Here is a 15,630-nt window from a genome sequence, read left to right as displayed (position 1 = left end):
TCAGTAGTTAAAAATAAATAAGTCACGCTCAGTGGCAAGTGCCCATAGTCCCAGTTACTTAGGAGGCTGAGGCAGGAGGATCATCCTTGGAGCCCAGGAGTTTGGGACCAGCCTGGGCAATGCAGCAAGATTGTGTTTCAAAACAAAACAAAACAAAAGCAAAAACAAACAATCAAAAAAACCCAAAACCAAACAAACAAAAATTAATACATAAATATGTATCTTTCTGTTGAGATTTTTCTGTTTGTCCCCATCATGCTTTGTTTTATTAACAAAGGAAAATCAATTATCTTTTTTTTTTTTTTGGTACTGGGGATTGAACTCAGGGGCACTCGACCACCAAGCCACATCCCCAACCCTATTTTTTTTTTTTTTAATAAACATGCCACTTACCTAAGGATCTTCAGACTGGGAATCTAGACCTAAATCATTTACACAAGGCATTTTTTTTAAATATATTTTTTTTAGTTGTAGTTGGACACATACCTTTATTTGTTTTTATTTGGTGCTGAGGATCGAACCCAGGGCCTGGTGCTTGCTAGGGGAGCATGCTACCACTGAGCCACAACACCAGCCCCCCAGCCCTATTTTGTATTTAGCGACAGGGTCTCGCTGAGTTGCTCAATGCCTCGCTGTTGCTGAGGCTGGCTTTGAACTCCTGATCCTCCTGCCTCAGCCTCCCGAGCCACTGGGATTATAGGTGTGCACCACCGCACCGGGCAGAAAATTAATTCGCTTCATTTGTTCTCTATCCCTTTTCATTTCCTTCCTTGTGAATTTTTTTGACCCAGAACAGCCTAGTCAGGATGTATACTGGCATGTGAGCATTTGTGATGTCCTCAGCACACAGGGCTCGTGTTCAAGCTGGGGGTTGGCCAATGTGTTTATCTTTCTCAGGTTGGGGCAAAGCACTTCTAGAAAGTAGATTTTAAGTCACTGAGATCAGAAATCTCCTGTGGAGGAAGGTGTGGAAGGGTATGTCTGAGCTAACTTGATGGCCTGTCTTTAGTTGTGTGAACATTCCCAGTTCAGAGCTGAGGGGTTCAAATCTCAGCAGACACAGGTAGCTTCTGCTGGTTTCTTGTCCACAGAGAACAAGCTCTTTCCAGCCAAAAGCAAGATAAAAGGATTATTTACTCTGTGGAGGGGTGAGTCAGGAATCTCTCAGTTGGTTTTCTTATCTCAAAGAGGAAAGAAATGAAGTTGAGGTAATTCCTTAGCTTGATTTTTAGTCTGGTTACCCAGGCGCGAGGGGTGGGGGTGGGGGTGTGTTGGAAACCTACTTGGATTTTACAAATCACTGGAGCAATTCAGAGCTGCTGGCCACGCCCCGTGTGTCTCACCGTGGGGCTCTCTGAGGGCCTGCACGTAGGTAGGAGAGGAACAGGTTCAAACCTGACTCTGATCCTTAGCAATGCCCTTGTTCTCTAGTAAACAGGAATCTCTAGGCCAATCAGATTACCCCAGACTTCTAGCACCTGTGAGAACTGGTATCTCAGGGAAGTTGGCTGGGCCGGGCTCAGGTGGGGCACCAGGTACCTGTAAGATATGATTTCAAAGCCTTGGGAAAGGCCTCGTGGCTGAAATATCCCCTCTGCTGGCTTGTCAGGGTTGTCTGCAATTTTAGGTCCTTCCTTTGCATTTACAATTCTGTTCTGTTTAGATGGGAAGCAAAGCTGGAAGTTGGGTGGCCTAGACGGGGGACTCCCTAGGGAGAGTGAGGGTCTAAGGACCAGCAGGCTTTGCCACGTGGCTTCCCAGCACTGAAGGGCTGGCTGGGCCTTGGTCCGGTGGCTCGCGGTGGGTGGTGTTCTCTCCCCTTGGACCAGGGTGGAGCACAGTTAGCTCCTAACAGGCTCCGTCCCCTCGGTCCATCCCTCCTTAGCCCTCCTTCACTCACTCTCCTCTCACTGGGCACTCTCTGTCCTCTCACCTCTTCACTCTTGGCCATCACATTCTAAGAGTCCCCTGCAGAATGGGGAACTCTCATTTGGACCTCCTACGTGAGCCCAGAGCTTGATCACACGGCCTTCCCCTTCTTTGCCTGGTTCTCAATCTCTCTAGAGGCCAGGAAGTGGCAAAGGAGCGGCCCAGCAGCAGAGGCCTCAGCTTGCACAGCTGGTTGGAGCAGAGGTGGAGACTGGTGGTGAGGGGCGGCCAGATGCTATGGTCTTCACTAGAGCCTGAGCCTCTCCCATTTCTTCTTCTTTTCTTGGCCTGGAAGATATGACCAGAGCCCCTGATGTCAAGCCCCTGTCTTTGGAAATATTTAATCTCCCCATGCCTCTCTCCCAGAGATACCTGACCCCTTCTCTGAGCGGATAATGTCATCAACTCCATTGAAATAGGAATTCTATGAAGGCAGGGATTTTTACTCTCCCAGAGTCTAGATCAGTGCCTGGCCCATAGTAGGTGCTCAATGAATATTTTTGAAAGAACCACCACCTCTGTTGAAGTAATCAAAGCTGATAAAACACTTTCAACCCTGATAAACACTATGTTGGGCAGGTAGACGGTTTCAGAACTAACATTCCCAAAGATTTGTTTTATAATTATACCACAGAGCAATTATTTTTTTGTAAAAAAATTCAAACAATGCAAAGGAAGTTCCCCTTGTTCCAAATCTAATTAACATGTTCCTCTTTAGTGACGACCCATGGCATCAATTATGCATGTGCTCTGCAGACTTGATTCTATGGATTTGGGCAAATCTCTATGTTAACAGAGGTCTATAGATTGGTGGGTTTAAAAAAAGAAACAACTGGCAGGGCAAGGTGGCACATACCTGTAATCCCAGTAGGTTGGGAGGCTGAGGCAGGAGGATTTCTTGTTCAGGCCAGCCTCAGCTACTTAGTGAGGCTCTTAAGCAACTCAGTGAGACCCTGCTGATACCCTGTCTCTAAATAAATTATAAAAAAGAGCTGGGGATGTGGCTCAGTAGTTGAGTACCCCTGAGTTCAATCCTCAGTACCAATCAATCAATAATAAACAAATAAATAAATAAACTAAAAAAGAAACAACTAAGATCAGACTGAATTTTTAAAAACAATTTGTCCCTCCCCCCTTGTCAATATGTTTAGGAAATGTTCTGGGTAGAAAAATACAGATCCACTTTGTTTTCACTGTTAAAAATATTGCACAGCCTGAACGAAGTATTGTATTATTTGACAATTTCTCTAATGATGGACCTTCAGTAATTTCCAGTGTCAACAGACATCCTTGCACACACTCCTTTGAGACACATATATGCAAATATTTTACTTGGACACCTAGAGATGGAAATGCATTGAACACAGGAGCCCAAGTACTTGACTTTTTCATAGTTACTTTCTTTTTTATTTTGATACCAGGGATTGAACCCAGGGGCGCTCCACCACTGAGCTACATCCCCAGCCCTTTTTACTTTTTATTTTGAGATAGGGTCCAGTTAAGAGGTGAAGGCTGGCCTCCTACTGTCTCAGCCTCCCTGGTTGCTGGGATCACAGCCGTATACCACAGTGCCTGACTTTTATATATATATATATATATATATATATATATATATATATATATTTTTTAGTTGTAGTTGGCCACGATACTTTTATTTTATTTTTATGTGGTACTGAGCATCGAACCCAGTGCCCTGCATGTGTTAGAGGAGCACTCTACTTTTGAGCCACAACCCCAGCCCCACAGTGCCTGGCTTTTAACAGCTACTACCAAATTGGCCTCTATAAAGGTTTTTGTATTGCACTTCTGGATGTGAAAGTCCCTGTTTTTTTTTTTATATCTGTATTGGTTCACTGGTCTCTTTTATCTTTATTAATTTATTATTTTTTTTAACCAGTCTCTAGGATCTCAGTATTTGAACAAACATTGTCTTGGCTGAGGAGTTGTGAGTGATTTGCATTAGTACCACAATCCCAGGGGTAGTAATGGTAGTATTTAATGCTGTCTTCTGTAACTGCTTTACATGGTGACTCTAATCAGGTCTGTGCTCTTTCTGGTGGGAATGGATGTTGTATCTGTTTTCTCCACACATTTCACCACGACCTTTAGGTGTAGCAGCCTTGATGAGGAGCAGGGGATCCTTGTCCCTTGCCCCTGCTCCTCCTTTCTTCTGGAGTGGCTCTCCAGAGTTCTTTAGTGCAGGGCCTGCATTTCTGCGTCCTCCTTTCTTTCCATGATGTGACCATATCCTAGAGTGAGGCTGTGGCACATCAGCCCTGATCAGGTCAGATCACCCCGGTGGAAGTGGTTGGTTTTGTCCTTTGCTTGGTTTTGATGATATCAGGCCTGTCTTTAAATCATTTTCTGGATACCTAGAAACAATACCACAGGCTGGATCCTTGCTTTAATCTTTTCCAAGCTCACACATCACCTAGTTCAATGTTCTCCACAGACAAGTACATTTAAAAAGGAAAATCCATAAGAACATTTAAAGTTCTACACTGTTCAATTTCATGGCTATTTCCCACCCCCTTCCCCATCTTTTTTTTTCTTTGGTGGTGCTGGGGATTGAACCCAGGGCCTTGTGCATGCAAGGAAAGCACTCTACCAACTGAGCTATGTCCCCAGAACCCCTGTTCCCATCTTAAAATCATTTATTCATTATTTCATTTTTCTTAAGCTCTGTATTCAAGATAACATGAAAATGGTGGCTGTGAAAGGATTTTCCTCCTTGAAAATTTTCTCTAAGAATGGTATTTGGTTGTGAATAATATTTCCTTTCTTTCTGCTTGATTGCCTCAACATCACTTAGAATCATTGAGTGCCTTAATAGCAATCTGTGTTGGATGGAATCAGATCTCCACCCAGGATGGCTGGACTTTGTAGTGGCTCCCTTCCAACAGTTACCAAAGACAGTATTTAATGCTGTCACTGTACTTTAGAGGGAAGCTATGATTTTTTAAGGTAGTGTGACTTATTTTGATGGCTCCAGATTAAATTTGTATTGTATTAGAAAACCATTTGCTTGATGATTTGATTTTTATTTTCTAAAGTAAACGGAAACTGAATGTTTCTCGGTTCTTTATTTGTATAGCTATTATAGAATCTTTTTATGATATTACAGTTATTTCTAAAATAGTCTGTTTTTGGTCATGAATTGCACAGACAGAACACTGTGAAGCAGTCTGTATATTTAGCTAAGAACCATCCCTTCTTCAAGATTACATCGAATCTTGAATATGCTGACAGTTTGGTTGGGCTTTGACTTCCCCACCTCCCCATCTCCATTTTTTATTTTTCTAACATACGCAGCAAAACATGGATGGTTTATAGCATGGCATATAGTATGGATTCTGAGACCAGTTGGACTGGGTTCAAACTGCAGCTCTGGCCAGGCATAGAAGCACACTCCTGTAATCCCAGAGACTCCGGAGGCTGAGTCAGGAGGATCAAAAGTTCGAGGCCAGCTTCAGCAACTTAGTCAGATCCTAAGCAACTTAGCAAGACCCTGTCTCAAAATAAAAATTGAAAAAGACTGGGGTAAGATGAAGGCAGGTGGGGTTATGACAGCACATATCTCCTGGTTGTTGTAAGGCTTTAACATACAAGTCATAACTGGCTCTGTTTGGCATGTGGTAAGGGCTGATGTGTTTGTCATTATTATCTGATTATTGTTTTTGAAGGAAAAAAACATTCCTTTCTTCTGTGGTGTTTTGGACTTATTCTGAGATGCATTTTTATACTGAAAGCTGGATAAATTAAAAAAAAAATAAAAAAAGAAGAGTCCTCAAATGCTTATTTAACCAAGCCTTTCTGGAAAAGGCAAGATTGTTTTTGTAAAATAATTCATATTGGATTTATTTCTTAGAATTTTTGGAAATTTGTGACAAGAAAGAATCAGTGGGATGGGATTAATTTATGGACAGTTTTCAAGAGCCTTGGAAGTTTTCATGCCATTTATTATTAAAGGGATGCAATTATCAATCTGTTATTCATTCATCACTTATCTATCCAAGTAACAAACGTTTCCAGAATGCTGGGAACACTGTGCTAGACTCTGGGACACAAAAATCTGTTTTTTTTTTTTAGCCTCTTAGGAAAGTCTAATGAGGAATTTACTTATTATTTACGGGGAGAAAATACTGGCCTCAACATTCTCCCTGGCTCCACAAAAAATATGGAGATAGGGAGAACAGTGTGTCTGTAGGAAGGAAGTGTGAGTCCAAAAATTCACCGATTTGAAGTTGAAGATCCTGACTTATTCATCAACCTCCTGGGGAAGAGAATTTCTGGGAATGATAGCCAACTTGAGTAAAGACCTGAAAAGCCCCACCTATTAAAGCTATTGACAGCAACTGTATTCTCCATGAAAACCAGGTTTCCATGTTGCTGCCAGATGCAATTGGCTAGGGAATCCTGTGGCCGGGTTGTCTCTCCTTCCTGATGGTACTTGTCCCTCCAAGAGGGTGGTGACCCTTGGATTGGAACCGTGCCACATAAGGCTTTAGGAACTTCTGTGGAGTTTACTGGTTGTTTGCCCCGTCCCGTGGAAGCCAGCTTGGTTCTGGACAGAGAATGGATACTCAATAGACAGTAATCGATGAGTCCCCCAATCCTGTTTCCTGACACATTACTCATTTGACAGCACATTGTTCTTCTGTGTTCAATTGCACGCTCTTGCTCTCTCTTTCTACCATTGCAAAGTCCTCGAGGACAGAGACTGGGTCCTCTGAATCCATGAGCCTCAGATAACATTGTCTCCTTTGTGTGAGATTCACTGAACTTTCACAGAAGGATGTCTTTGAGCTTGTGCTGGGTCCCTTCTTAACATCCTTTGTTATCTCTTTTAGAGCCGGAGCTTCCAGGCAAGGGAGGAACTTAGGCTGGGCCAGGACATGTTGGGGTGGCGTTGGAGGGGTGGGGTGTCTGGTGTTTTATATGCTCACAGTAGGCATTTGAGAAATGTTAATCGGTTGGCTGATTCCCCGAGTGACTCTGTAATCATCTTTATCCTTATTGTTAGAGCACACCACAGTCATCAACCCCGGGATGCAAAGACCAGAATAAATCCAAGGAAGCCACCAGCCAAGCAGGGGCAGTTTCAAATGCAGGTGAGAGAAGTGGGGAGCGGGTACTGAAAGACTGATAACCTTAATTACAAGAACAATACCCAGAAAGAGGGCTCAGGAGAGCACCTGCAGATGACAGCACCTTGTGGCACTGGAAATCCAAGACCTCCTTCTCTCCTTCCAGCTTTTGGAAAAGCCTGTAGGAAATGCACTTTCTACCCAAGAATCACTTACTCCAGGACTCTCAGAGTTTCTCGATTTGTAGGGCTGCCATGGAAAATTCAGATGCATTCAGGACATTATCTGTAAAACTCAAGGCCATGGTGCGGCTGAGTCCAAATGCTTAGAATTGGAGGGTTGGAATCTACTGCTAGCTGAAGAGTCCACCAGAGTTGAAGTCAAAGCCTTTCTGATCATATAAAGGAAAGGCTTTCCCAGGTGGGAGATGCCCATGTAAGGGGACAGAGGGGACAGTGTCCCTGAGGGGAAGAAGGGACTGTGGGATATTGAAATCCTGTATTGTAGGGAGATGGAGGACTCCTGCCCAGTTGAGGCCATAGTTATATTTTTTTGCCTTGAGTAAAAATTAAACTTCTTTTGGGGGTTACTTGCAAACATATTGAAATTGCAAACATATAAGAATTAGGAGATTTCACAGATAATATGGGAATTTATGACTTCTTAAAATTTCATAATATTCTCTGAGCCTGCATCCCACATGACAATGTCAGCTGGAGTAGGGTGACTGCACTGTCCCTGGGGAAATGGAGTCCAGGTTCCTCCCTATACACCCCGAGGCCCCTCCCTCCTCCATCCCAGCACCCTGTAGTGCCTAGGCCTCCGGAGCTGACACCTCCAGGGGCCTGTGCATTCCCTTCCTCACCTCTTCTCTCCCCAGCACCCCACCTCTGCCCTGGATGACTGTTCCTGTAGCAAATACTCAGTAACCCGTCTCCCCTCCTCAAGCCCCACCCTGTTTTGCTCTGATTATTTCCTCTACCCAGAGACAAGGTTCACTTACTAGAGAGGGTCACCTATTCTTTCTGCTATCTTTTCTTCCACTGCTGAGCTTAAATAGTGTCCGTCTAAAATTAAAAATAATAATAATAATAATAATAATAGGGCTGGGGATGTGGCTCAAGCGGTAGTGTGTTCACCTGGCATTCGATCCTCAGCACCACATACAAACAAAGATGTTGTGCCCACCGAAAACAAAAAAATAAATATTAAAAAATTCTCTCTCACTCTCTCTCTTTTTCTCTCACTCTCTCTTAAAAAAATAATAATAATAACAGATCATGTTACTCCCTTCCTTAAAATTCTTCAGTAGCCCCCTGTGGCTTGCAGGGTACAGTTCATGTCCTTAGCTTAGCACACAAGGCCACTGTGATCCCCTTCCACTGCTTGCCACAGGGCACCCTTCATTCCAGCCATACCAAAATGCTTGCAGGTCCCCCAGATCTACCACGCTGGTCCATGCTTCTGTGCCTTCATGAAGACACGTGGTCGCGTCTTCTCTGTCTTGCATAGCCTGCTGCTCCCTCTCTTACTGGTCCTTTGAATCATCACCCCAGGCCCATCTGAGCCTCCCAGTTTGGACTCAATGCCCCTTCTGTGTCTACCTGAGTGCCTGGGCCTCCCTGTCTCAGCTCCCAGAGTGCCAGGCTTCTAGTAGCCTCCACATCAACTGGGGGCCTGGGAGGGTCCTCGGCACAGGATGCCTGGCAAATAAAATAGGCAGATAATGGTGAGAGCTACTGGCTGGCTCCCCAGCATCACGTGGCTGGTCAGTGCCTCGTGCCCTCTGGGAGCAGGTTCTGGCTTCTCACAGGGCTGGCCTTCCCAGTGCGGCACTCGCTGCTTCTATGACTCACTTCCACATTAAGTTGGTGACTTAGATGGGATCCTGTTCCTCTAAGGACTTGCACTGGATGCTATCCATTTCTTGCGCATTTATCGAGCACCTAAGAAGAGCCCGATGCTGCAAGAGTCAGAATTAAAGCAGCCAGTAGTAGGGATTCTGATTAAGTCCTGGAGCTTAGAGAAACGTGTGTGTGTTTTCATCCTCACGAGCCTTGGCTGAAACTAAGGAGGAAGATTACAGTTCCTCTTGCCAGGGATGCCTCTTTTCCCTCACCAGGGACATTTCCTTAGAAACCAACTTTCGTGTCCCTCAGTTTGGTGGACTTTGAAGCTGGAGCTTTGTGTAAACATGGCTCCGTCGTCGGAGTGCCAGACACCAGCCTTTCCTACCCTGCCATTAGCCTTCAGCTCTCTTGAAGTCACCTTCCCCAGGGGATTCTGCTATTTCCCTGAACATCTAAAAACTCATATGAATGCAGAGAGACCGAGTGGGTTTTTCTCGGGGTAACAGCAGAGTAAGTAAGCCGAAAATCAGAGTCACTGCTGGACTTGGAGATAAGGCTGTTTAGCTCAGGCCAGCAGAGATCTGTCTGGTGACACAGTGTCCTAAACGTTCCAGAAGGTTTTAGGTGTGGGATGTCAGAAAGTTAAAGCTGCAAACCCTTCCGGGGATGGAGCCTGGTGGGAGGAGCCGGCTCTGGGATGGACCGGCTGCTGGGCTTGGGTCTTGTTTCTGCTACTCTACCCTCAGGCTGGTTCTGGCTTCTCGGTCTGTGAGGTCAGGGAGGCCACAGCACTTCCCTTATATGATGCTGTGAGGATTGGTGCACAGCTTAGGGCTGTGCCTGACACAGTAAGTGCTTAATAAATGCTAGCTGTTGTAATCACACCCTTTTATCAGCTTTGCATTGGAATGTCATCAGATTTCCCTCACCATCTGTGGACCTCAGTGCCCCCATCCTGTTTCAACTCCCTTGCTCATCTGGCTTCTCTAATCGTTCTATTCTAGTCCTATTCTCTTTCATCTTGTTATTTTTTCTGAAACAGCTTCTATTTTCAATCTGGCCCTCCCCTCCCACTGAGCTGCTTCTCCCTATTCCAAAGCCCTGTTGGTGGGATATTCCCGTACCTGCTGTTAACGACAGGAAAACTCCAGCGTAGTTTCTCATTTGTATTTGTATTTATAAATCTCTGAATCCTTATAGGGCTTTGCCAGTAAACAAATATTTAAAATCTCTACTTTAAAAAATGGTAATAATATGCATGACATATAATTTGCCATTTGTTCATATATTTTATATTTAAATTCATTCTGCCACATCCATATTATGACCTTGGTAAAATTTTTGAAATAGCTGGGTGTAGTGGGGCATTCCTATAACCTCAGTGATTTGGGAGGCAGAGGCAGGAGGATGGTAAGTTCGAGGCCAGTCTCAGCACCTTAATGAGACACTGTTTCAAAATCAGAAATAAAAGGGACTGGGGGTGTAGCTCAGTGGTACAGCACCCCTGGGACTCAATCCCCAATACCCAAAACAAACAAACAAAAAAACTGAAATAACAAAGTTATTTTAGTAACTTTTTGGCTTATAGCTCATGAAGTACATTCACAGTGTTGTATGACTGTCAACAGGGTCTGGCTAAATTGCTGAGGCTGACTTTGAACTTGTGTTCCTCCTACCTCACTGGGGATACAGGCTTGCACCGCCATGCCTGGCTCCAGAAGGTATTCCATCTTCCTAAATTGAAACTCTTCTTCCCTCTCCTCCATTCCCTGCTACAACCTTTCCACTTTCTGGTTTTATGAATCCGACTCCTCTAGGTCATCTCATGTAAGTGGAAATCAAATGAGATTGGTCCTTTTGTGTCTGGCTCACTTTACTTGAATAACATCTTCAAGGTTCATCTATGGTGTAGCATGTGTCAGAATTTCATTTCTTTTTAAGATTACTATTCGGTGCATGTTTTTGCCACATTCTGTTCATCCATTCATCGGTTGATGGGCTTTCAGGTTGTTTTTACCTTTTGGTTGTTGTGAATAGTACTGATATTTTATCTTTTTATCTTTTATCTCAATAAAAGTCAAGTTGCTCAGGATAAAGTTGTGATGTCACTCTGGCCTCCTCTTATTCTTTTACACTAGATACACCATTACCAACTCCATCCGCTCTATCGTCCGTATTTAGAATCTGGTCCCTTCCCCCTCTCTACCACTGCTGTCCCCCTCTGAGTCACTGCAACTCTCACTTGAATTATGGTCACAGTTTCCTAACTGGTCTCCCTGCTGGCTTTCGTTTGGTCCTGGGGGTTGAACTTGGGGGTGCTTTACCACGGAGCTCCATTCCCAGTCCTTTTCCTTTTCACTTTTATTTTTTTTGGTACAGGAGATTGAACCAAGTGGTGCTCAGCCACTGAGCCACATCTCCAGCCCTTTTTGCTTTTTGCTGTTGAGACTGATTCTTGCTGAGTTTCTTAGGGCTTCACAAAATCACTGAGGCTGGCCTTGAACTTTGTAATTCTCCTGCCTCAGCCTTCTGAGTCCTGGGATGACAGGCGTGTGCCACCACACCCGGCTGGTCTCTGTTTCTATCTTGGACCCCTCTGGTCTCTTCTTACCATGGCAACAAGGTTGATCCTTTTAAGGCATCAGTCAAATCATGCCATTCCTCACTCCTGACCTCCTTCCATGGGGCCCATCTCACTGTGAGGCCCAGCTCAAGAGCTTGCTGTGGTCCAAGGCTCCCAAATGACCCGGCTCTCCCTGTTTTTCTCACACCATCTTTCCTACCCTCATGGAGCTTGTCCACAGGGGCCTTCTTGCTGTTCCTTGATCCAGTTGGCGAGCTCCCACCTCAGGGCTCTTGAGTGCTATGAACTGTATCTGGAATGTCCTTCCCTGTGACAAACCCTTTACCTACAACATCACCTCATGTGGAGTAACTCGCCCTCCCTCCCCTGATGCCAGGTACCACCTATGCTTTTATTTATTTATTTAGGGTACTGGGGATTGAACCCAGAGGTATTTACTACTGAACTGCGTCCCCAGCCCTTTTAGTTTTTTTATTTTGAGTTAGGGTCTCGAATTCACGATCCTCCTGCCTCGGCCTCCAGAGCCGCTGGGATTACAGGTAGGTGCCACCGTACCCGGCTCCACTGCGCTTCTTATCGCTTTCTTACTCTCTCCGTCTGCTTATTGCTCTCTGGCACATATCAGTTCCCTAACGTATTCACCCTCTTCTCCCTCGCTGGAATACAAATCCCGTGATGTCAGGGCTTTTGCTTCATATCCTGTTTTCACTCTTTGGGTCTCAGTTTTCCATCTATAAAATGGACTAGAGAATCTCTAAGTTTTCTTCTATCTCCGACATTCCGCTTGGTGAGATAAGTCAGGCAGCCATGTCCATTTGGACACTGGGAAAAAATACTCTGTTAGTGCCAAACTCAGCGCACTGCCAATGAGGAATATTAATAGCAACGGCATTGACGAAGGTCTCTGTTCGAGGTTCACCTTCTCTGCTGGCCTTTCCTGAGGAGTCTACATAAAATCACATCCCATCTTTATCCCATTTGCCCTGCCTGACTTTTCTTCTTCTTGTTTAAGGAAATCTGGCTTTTTATTTTGGGTTCTTTGCATTTTTGCCATACTGGGTATTGAATCCAGTACCTGTGCCAGGCAAGCACTCTACCACTAAGCTACATCTTCAGTCCTTTTTTAAAATTTTATTTGGAGACAGGGTCTTGTGAAGTTGCCCAGGCTGGTCTTGAACTTGCAATCCTCCTACCTCAGCCTCCAAAGTAGCTGGGATTACAGGCGTGCACCATTGCGTCATTTATTTTGGTAATTTGCTATTATCTCTCTTTGAAATCCAAAAGGAGAAGACTTCCTTGTTTAAGATTGTGCCCCCAGGCCTTTGGAACAGCATCTGTCATTTAGTGAATAACTATCAACGTCTACTGAATGGAGTAATGATGTCCTCTGCTTGAGGTCCTGTGGAAAGGGCTTTATACTTTAATCAATATGTGCACGAAGCAAATATTATTATCAGCCTTATGCGATTGCTGAACAAGCAGAGGCTTCACACAGTTGGATAAATTGAGTGTAAATGTCAGAGCCGGGACCTGAACCAGGTGAGTGAGACACCTGCCCAGCTTTGGCACCAATCATTCTTAGGTGGGCTAGAGTAGTAAATGCATCAGGGCACAGATGGATTATATTATAGCTCTGATTTTTTTGTGGCTCTCGGGATGGAACCCAGGGCCTTGTGCATGCCAGGCAAGTGCTCTCCAACTGAGCCACACCCCAGCCCATAGCTCTGATTTTTAAATCCCTTCTTCCCAACCCTGCTCTGTGCATGCCTTTCCTGGCTCTGACTGTGCAGAGAACACCTGTGCAGATCATTTTGGCACAGGGCAAATTTCAGATTGGCTGGTTCAAAAAGGATCTTCCAGTTCCACCACTCCCCTCCCATTTAAAGCCGAAGAAACAAGCCTGAAAGGTTGATGACCCCTAACTCCTGTGTCATTCTGAGCTGTGTATTGATTCACAAGTCGGCTGCAGCGTTTGGGTAAACCAGAAGGCCCAAAGCCCGCCCCACCCTAGTGATCATCTAATGGCCCTGTGACCCTGGGCTTTTGGGGTCTCCTGTGGCATAAGTGCAATTTGCTTTCAGAAGAGACAGAGGCTGGCTGAGGTCCCCACCTTTGACTAGGGCTCTCTTTGGGAAGTGCTTCTTGGTATGAAAGCCACATCTTTCATTTTGGTGCCCAAATGCACCAGGAGGATGAGTCTTGTCTTCATGTTCCTGACAGTTTGTCCCCATTTTTCCCTCCTAGGTCTCTCTCTCTCTCTCTCTCTCTCTCTCTCTCTCTCTTTTTAAAAGAGAGAAATTTTTTTAATATTTATTTTTTAGTTTTCTGCGGACACAACATCTTTGTTTGTATGTGGTGCTGAGGATCGAACCTGGGCTGCACGCATGAGCCACATCCCCAGCCCCTCCTAGGTCTCTTAAGGGTTAAATGGTATCAGGAAGAAACAGGGTGAGTTTTCCTGCTTATCCTGCACATCAGGAATGAGGAATATTTCAAGTTCATGAATGAGCTATTGCATATTGATGTGTCAGTTACAGATAAAATTTTCTGGTTCCTCTTTGTCACATATGACACTGCAGTGAACGGTTCAAGATATACTCCTGTGATGTGGTCTCTGTTACACTATGAGCAGAAAATTGGGGAAAGGAGCCAGATGCCGTGGCACACTCCTGAAATCCCAGCTACTCGGGAGGCCAAGGCAGGAGCGTTCCAAGTTCAAGGCCAGCCTGCCAACCTAGTGGCCAACCCCCAAATAAAAAGTGGTAAAGGGCTGGGGACCTAGCCCATTGGCACAGCACCCTGGGTTCAATCCCCAGTACCATAAAACAAAGCAAAGGAAACGACAAAGACCAAAACTCAGAAAACTGAGTGTTGGGGAGGGACAGCGTAGCTGATTAGAATAAGAGCCCTTAACAAAGGCTTTGTATGTATCAGCCATGACACAAATGTTTTCTGTGACTTAATATATTTATTCCTCACCATAACCCCGTGGAGTAGGTGCAGTTATATCCCCATCTTGCAGTGGGAGAATCTGAGTCACAGAAGGATTAAGTGACTTACCCAGAGTCCCAGAGAGCTGGGCAGAGGCAGGATTTGAGTCCAGACTGGCTGGCTGCACAGTCCTTTCTCTTCCTGGGTCCTGAGGCCTTGATGAAGGTTTCATGAAGGAGGAAAGACCTGAGCTGGGCTTTGGAGAAGGACAGGCCCCACGTCATGGAGACAATCTGAGTGGCGGCCCAGGGAAGAACAGGGCCCAGGTGAGCCAGTTAGTTCCCCAGGGAAGAAGAAAGTGACCTCAGCCAGCAAAGGGCATGTGTTGGGAGCAGGGGACGATGGTGGGGCAGGAGGATGAGGATAGAATGGGAAAAAGTCTTAGCCTCTAGGCGGAGGGATTGACTGGATCTGGAAGTGGTTTTGAAGTGTTGAAGGTGACTTGCTAGGAGAGAGGTCTGGGGAGGTTTCTGGGTGCCAAAGTTAGGTCTGGGGGAGGAGGCGTGGAGGCAGGAAGGGGCTCTGAGTCTAGCGTGGGTTGGTGCAGGGATGAAGGAAGAGGGAGCCATGACACCCTCCTTCCCATGCAAGTTAGCTCATGATGAGAATCAGCCCAGCAACTGCCCAGCTGCTCGGTTTTCTTACAGTAATGCATGGAAGGAGCCAGAGGGCCTTTGGGGGAAGGCGCTGGGCCTTCTTCGGTGGAGTCTGTTTTCCTGTGGAGGCTGCTTCCCGCCCAGCCAGGGGCGGCATTGCATTCCGACTTGGTCAGATCAGAAAGCAGCAAATCCAGTGGGGAGTCTTTTTTTCTTCCTTCTTAAACTGAGGCAGAATTCCTTGCGTAGCAGAAAGCTCAGGAAGGAAGGCCCTGTTTGGGGCTAGAGGTCAGAGTTCAGGGCCCACGTAGAAAGGGTCAGGCCCTTCGATGCTAAAACCAAATTTGCTGGATTCGTTTCCGAGTTAATATACCTGGAATGAGCTCCGTCGGGGTCAGTGAGGTAATTTAACCCTTGATCTTGATTTTCTTCGCATCCTGAAAATATCAGCTGCTGAGTGAGTTTGGAGGAAAGATTGGAGTAGAGGGTACTGTAACTGTCACTGGTCCAGGACAGCTGGTTGCTGGGTCCAGCAGGCACCAGCAGGGTTCAGAGGGCTGACCTGCTTGGCAGGAAGCAGGGTGCCGATGGGG

General features: G+C 45.5%; 1 protein-coding gene across 4 annotated transcripts in view; it reads left to right on the top strand.

Moving 5' to 3' along the window:
• The window catches only part of Ahnak (AHNAK nucleoprotein), an 89,423-nt gene that overhangs the window by 40,440 nt on the left and 33,353 nt on the right, over positions 1 to 15,630 (top strand). For all 4 annotated transcript variants that reach the window (XM_076847332.2, XM_076847335.2, XM_076847333.2 and 1 more), the window contains exon 5: positions 6,953 to 7,040. In XM_076847332.2, the coding sequence (XP_076703447.2) occupies positions 6,953 to 7,040 (88 nt within the window). The remainder of the gene's footprint in view (positions 1 to 6,952; positions 7,041 to 15,630) is intronic.

This window comes from Callospermophilus lateralis, chromosome 2, assembly GCF_048772815.1.
Source record: "Callospermophilus lateralis isolate mCalLat2 chromosome 2, mCalLat2.hap1, whole genome shotgun sequence".
NCBI lineage: Eukaryota > Metazoa > Chordata > Mammalia > Rodentia > Sciuridae > Callospermophilus > Callospermophilus lateralis.
The sequence above is the reverse complement of the archived record's forward strand: the minus strand, read 5'-3'. Positions and strand labels throughout refer to the sequence as shown.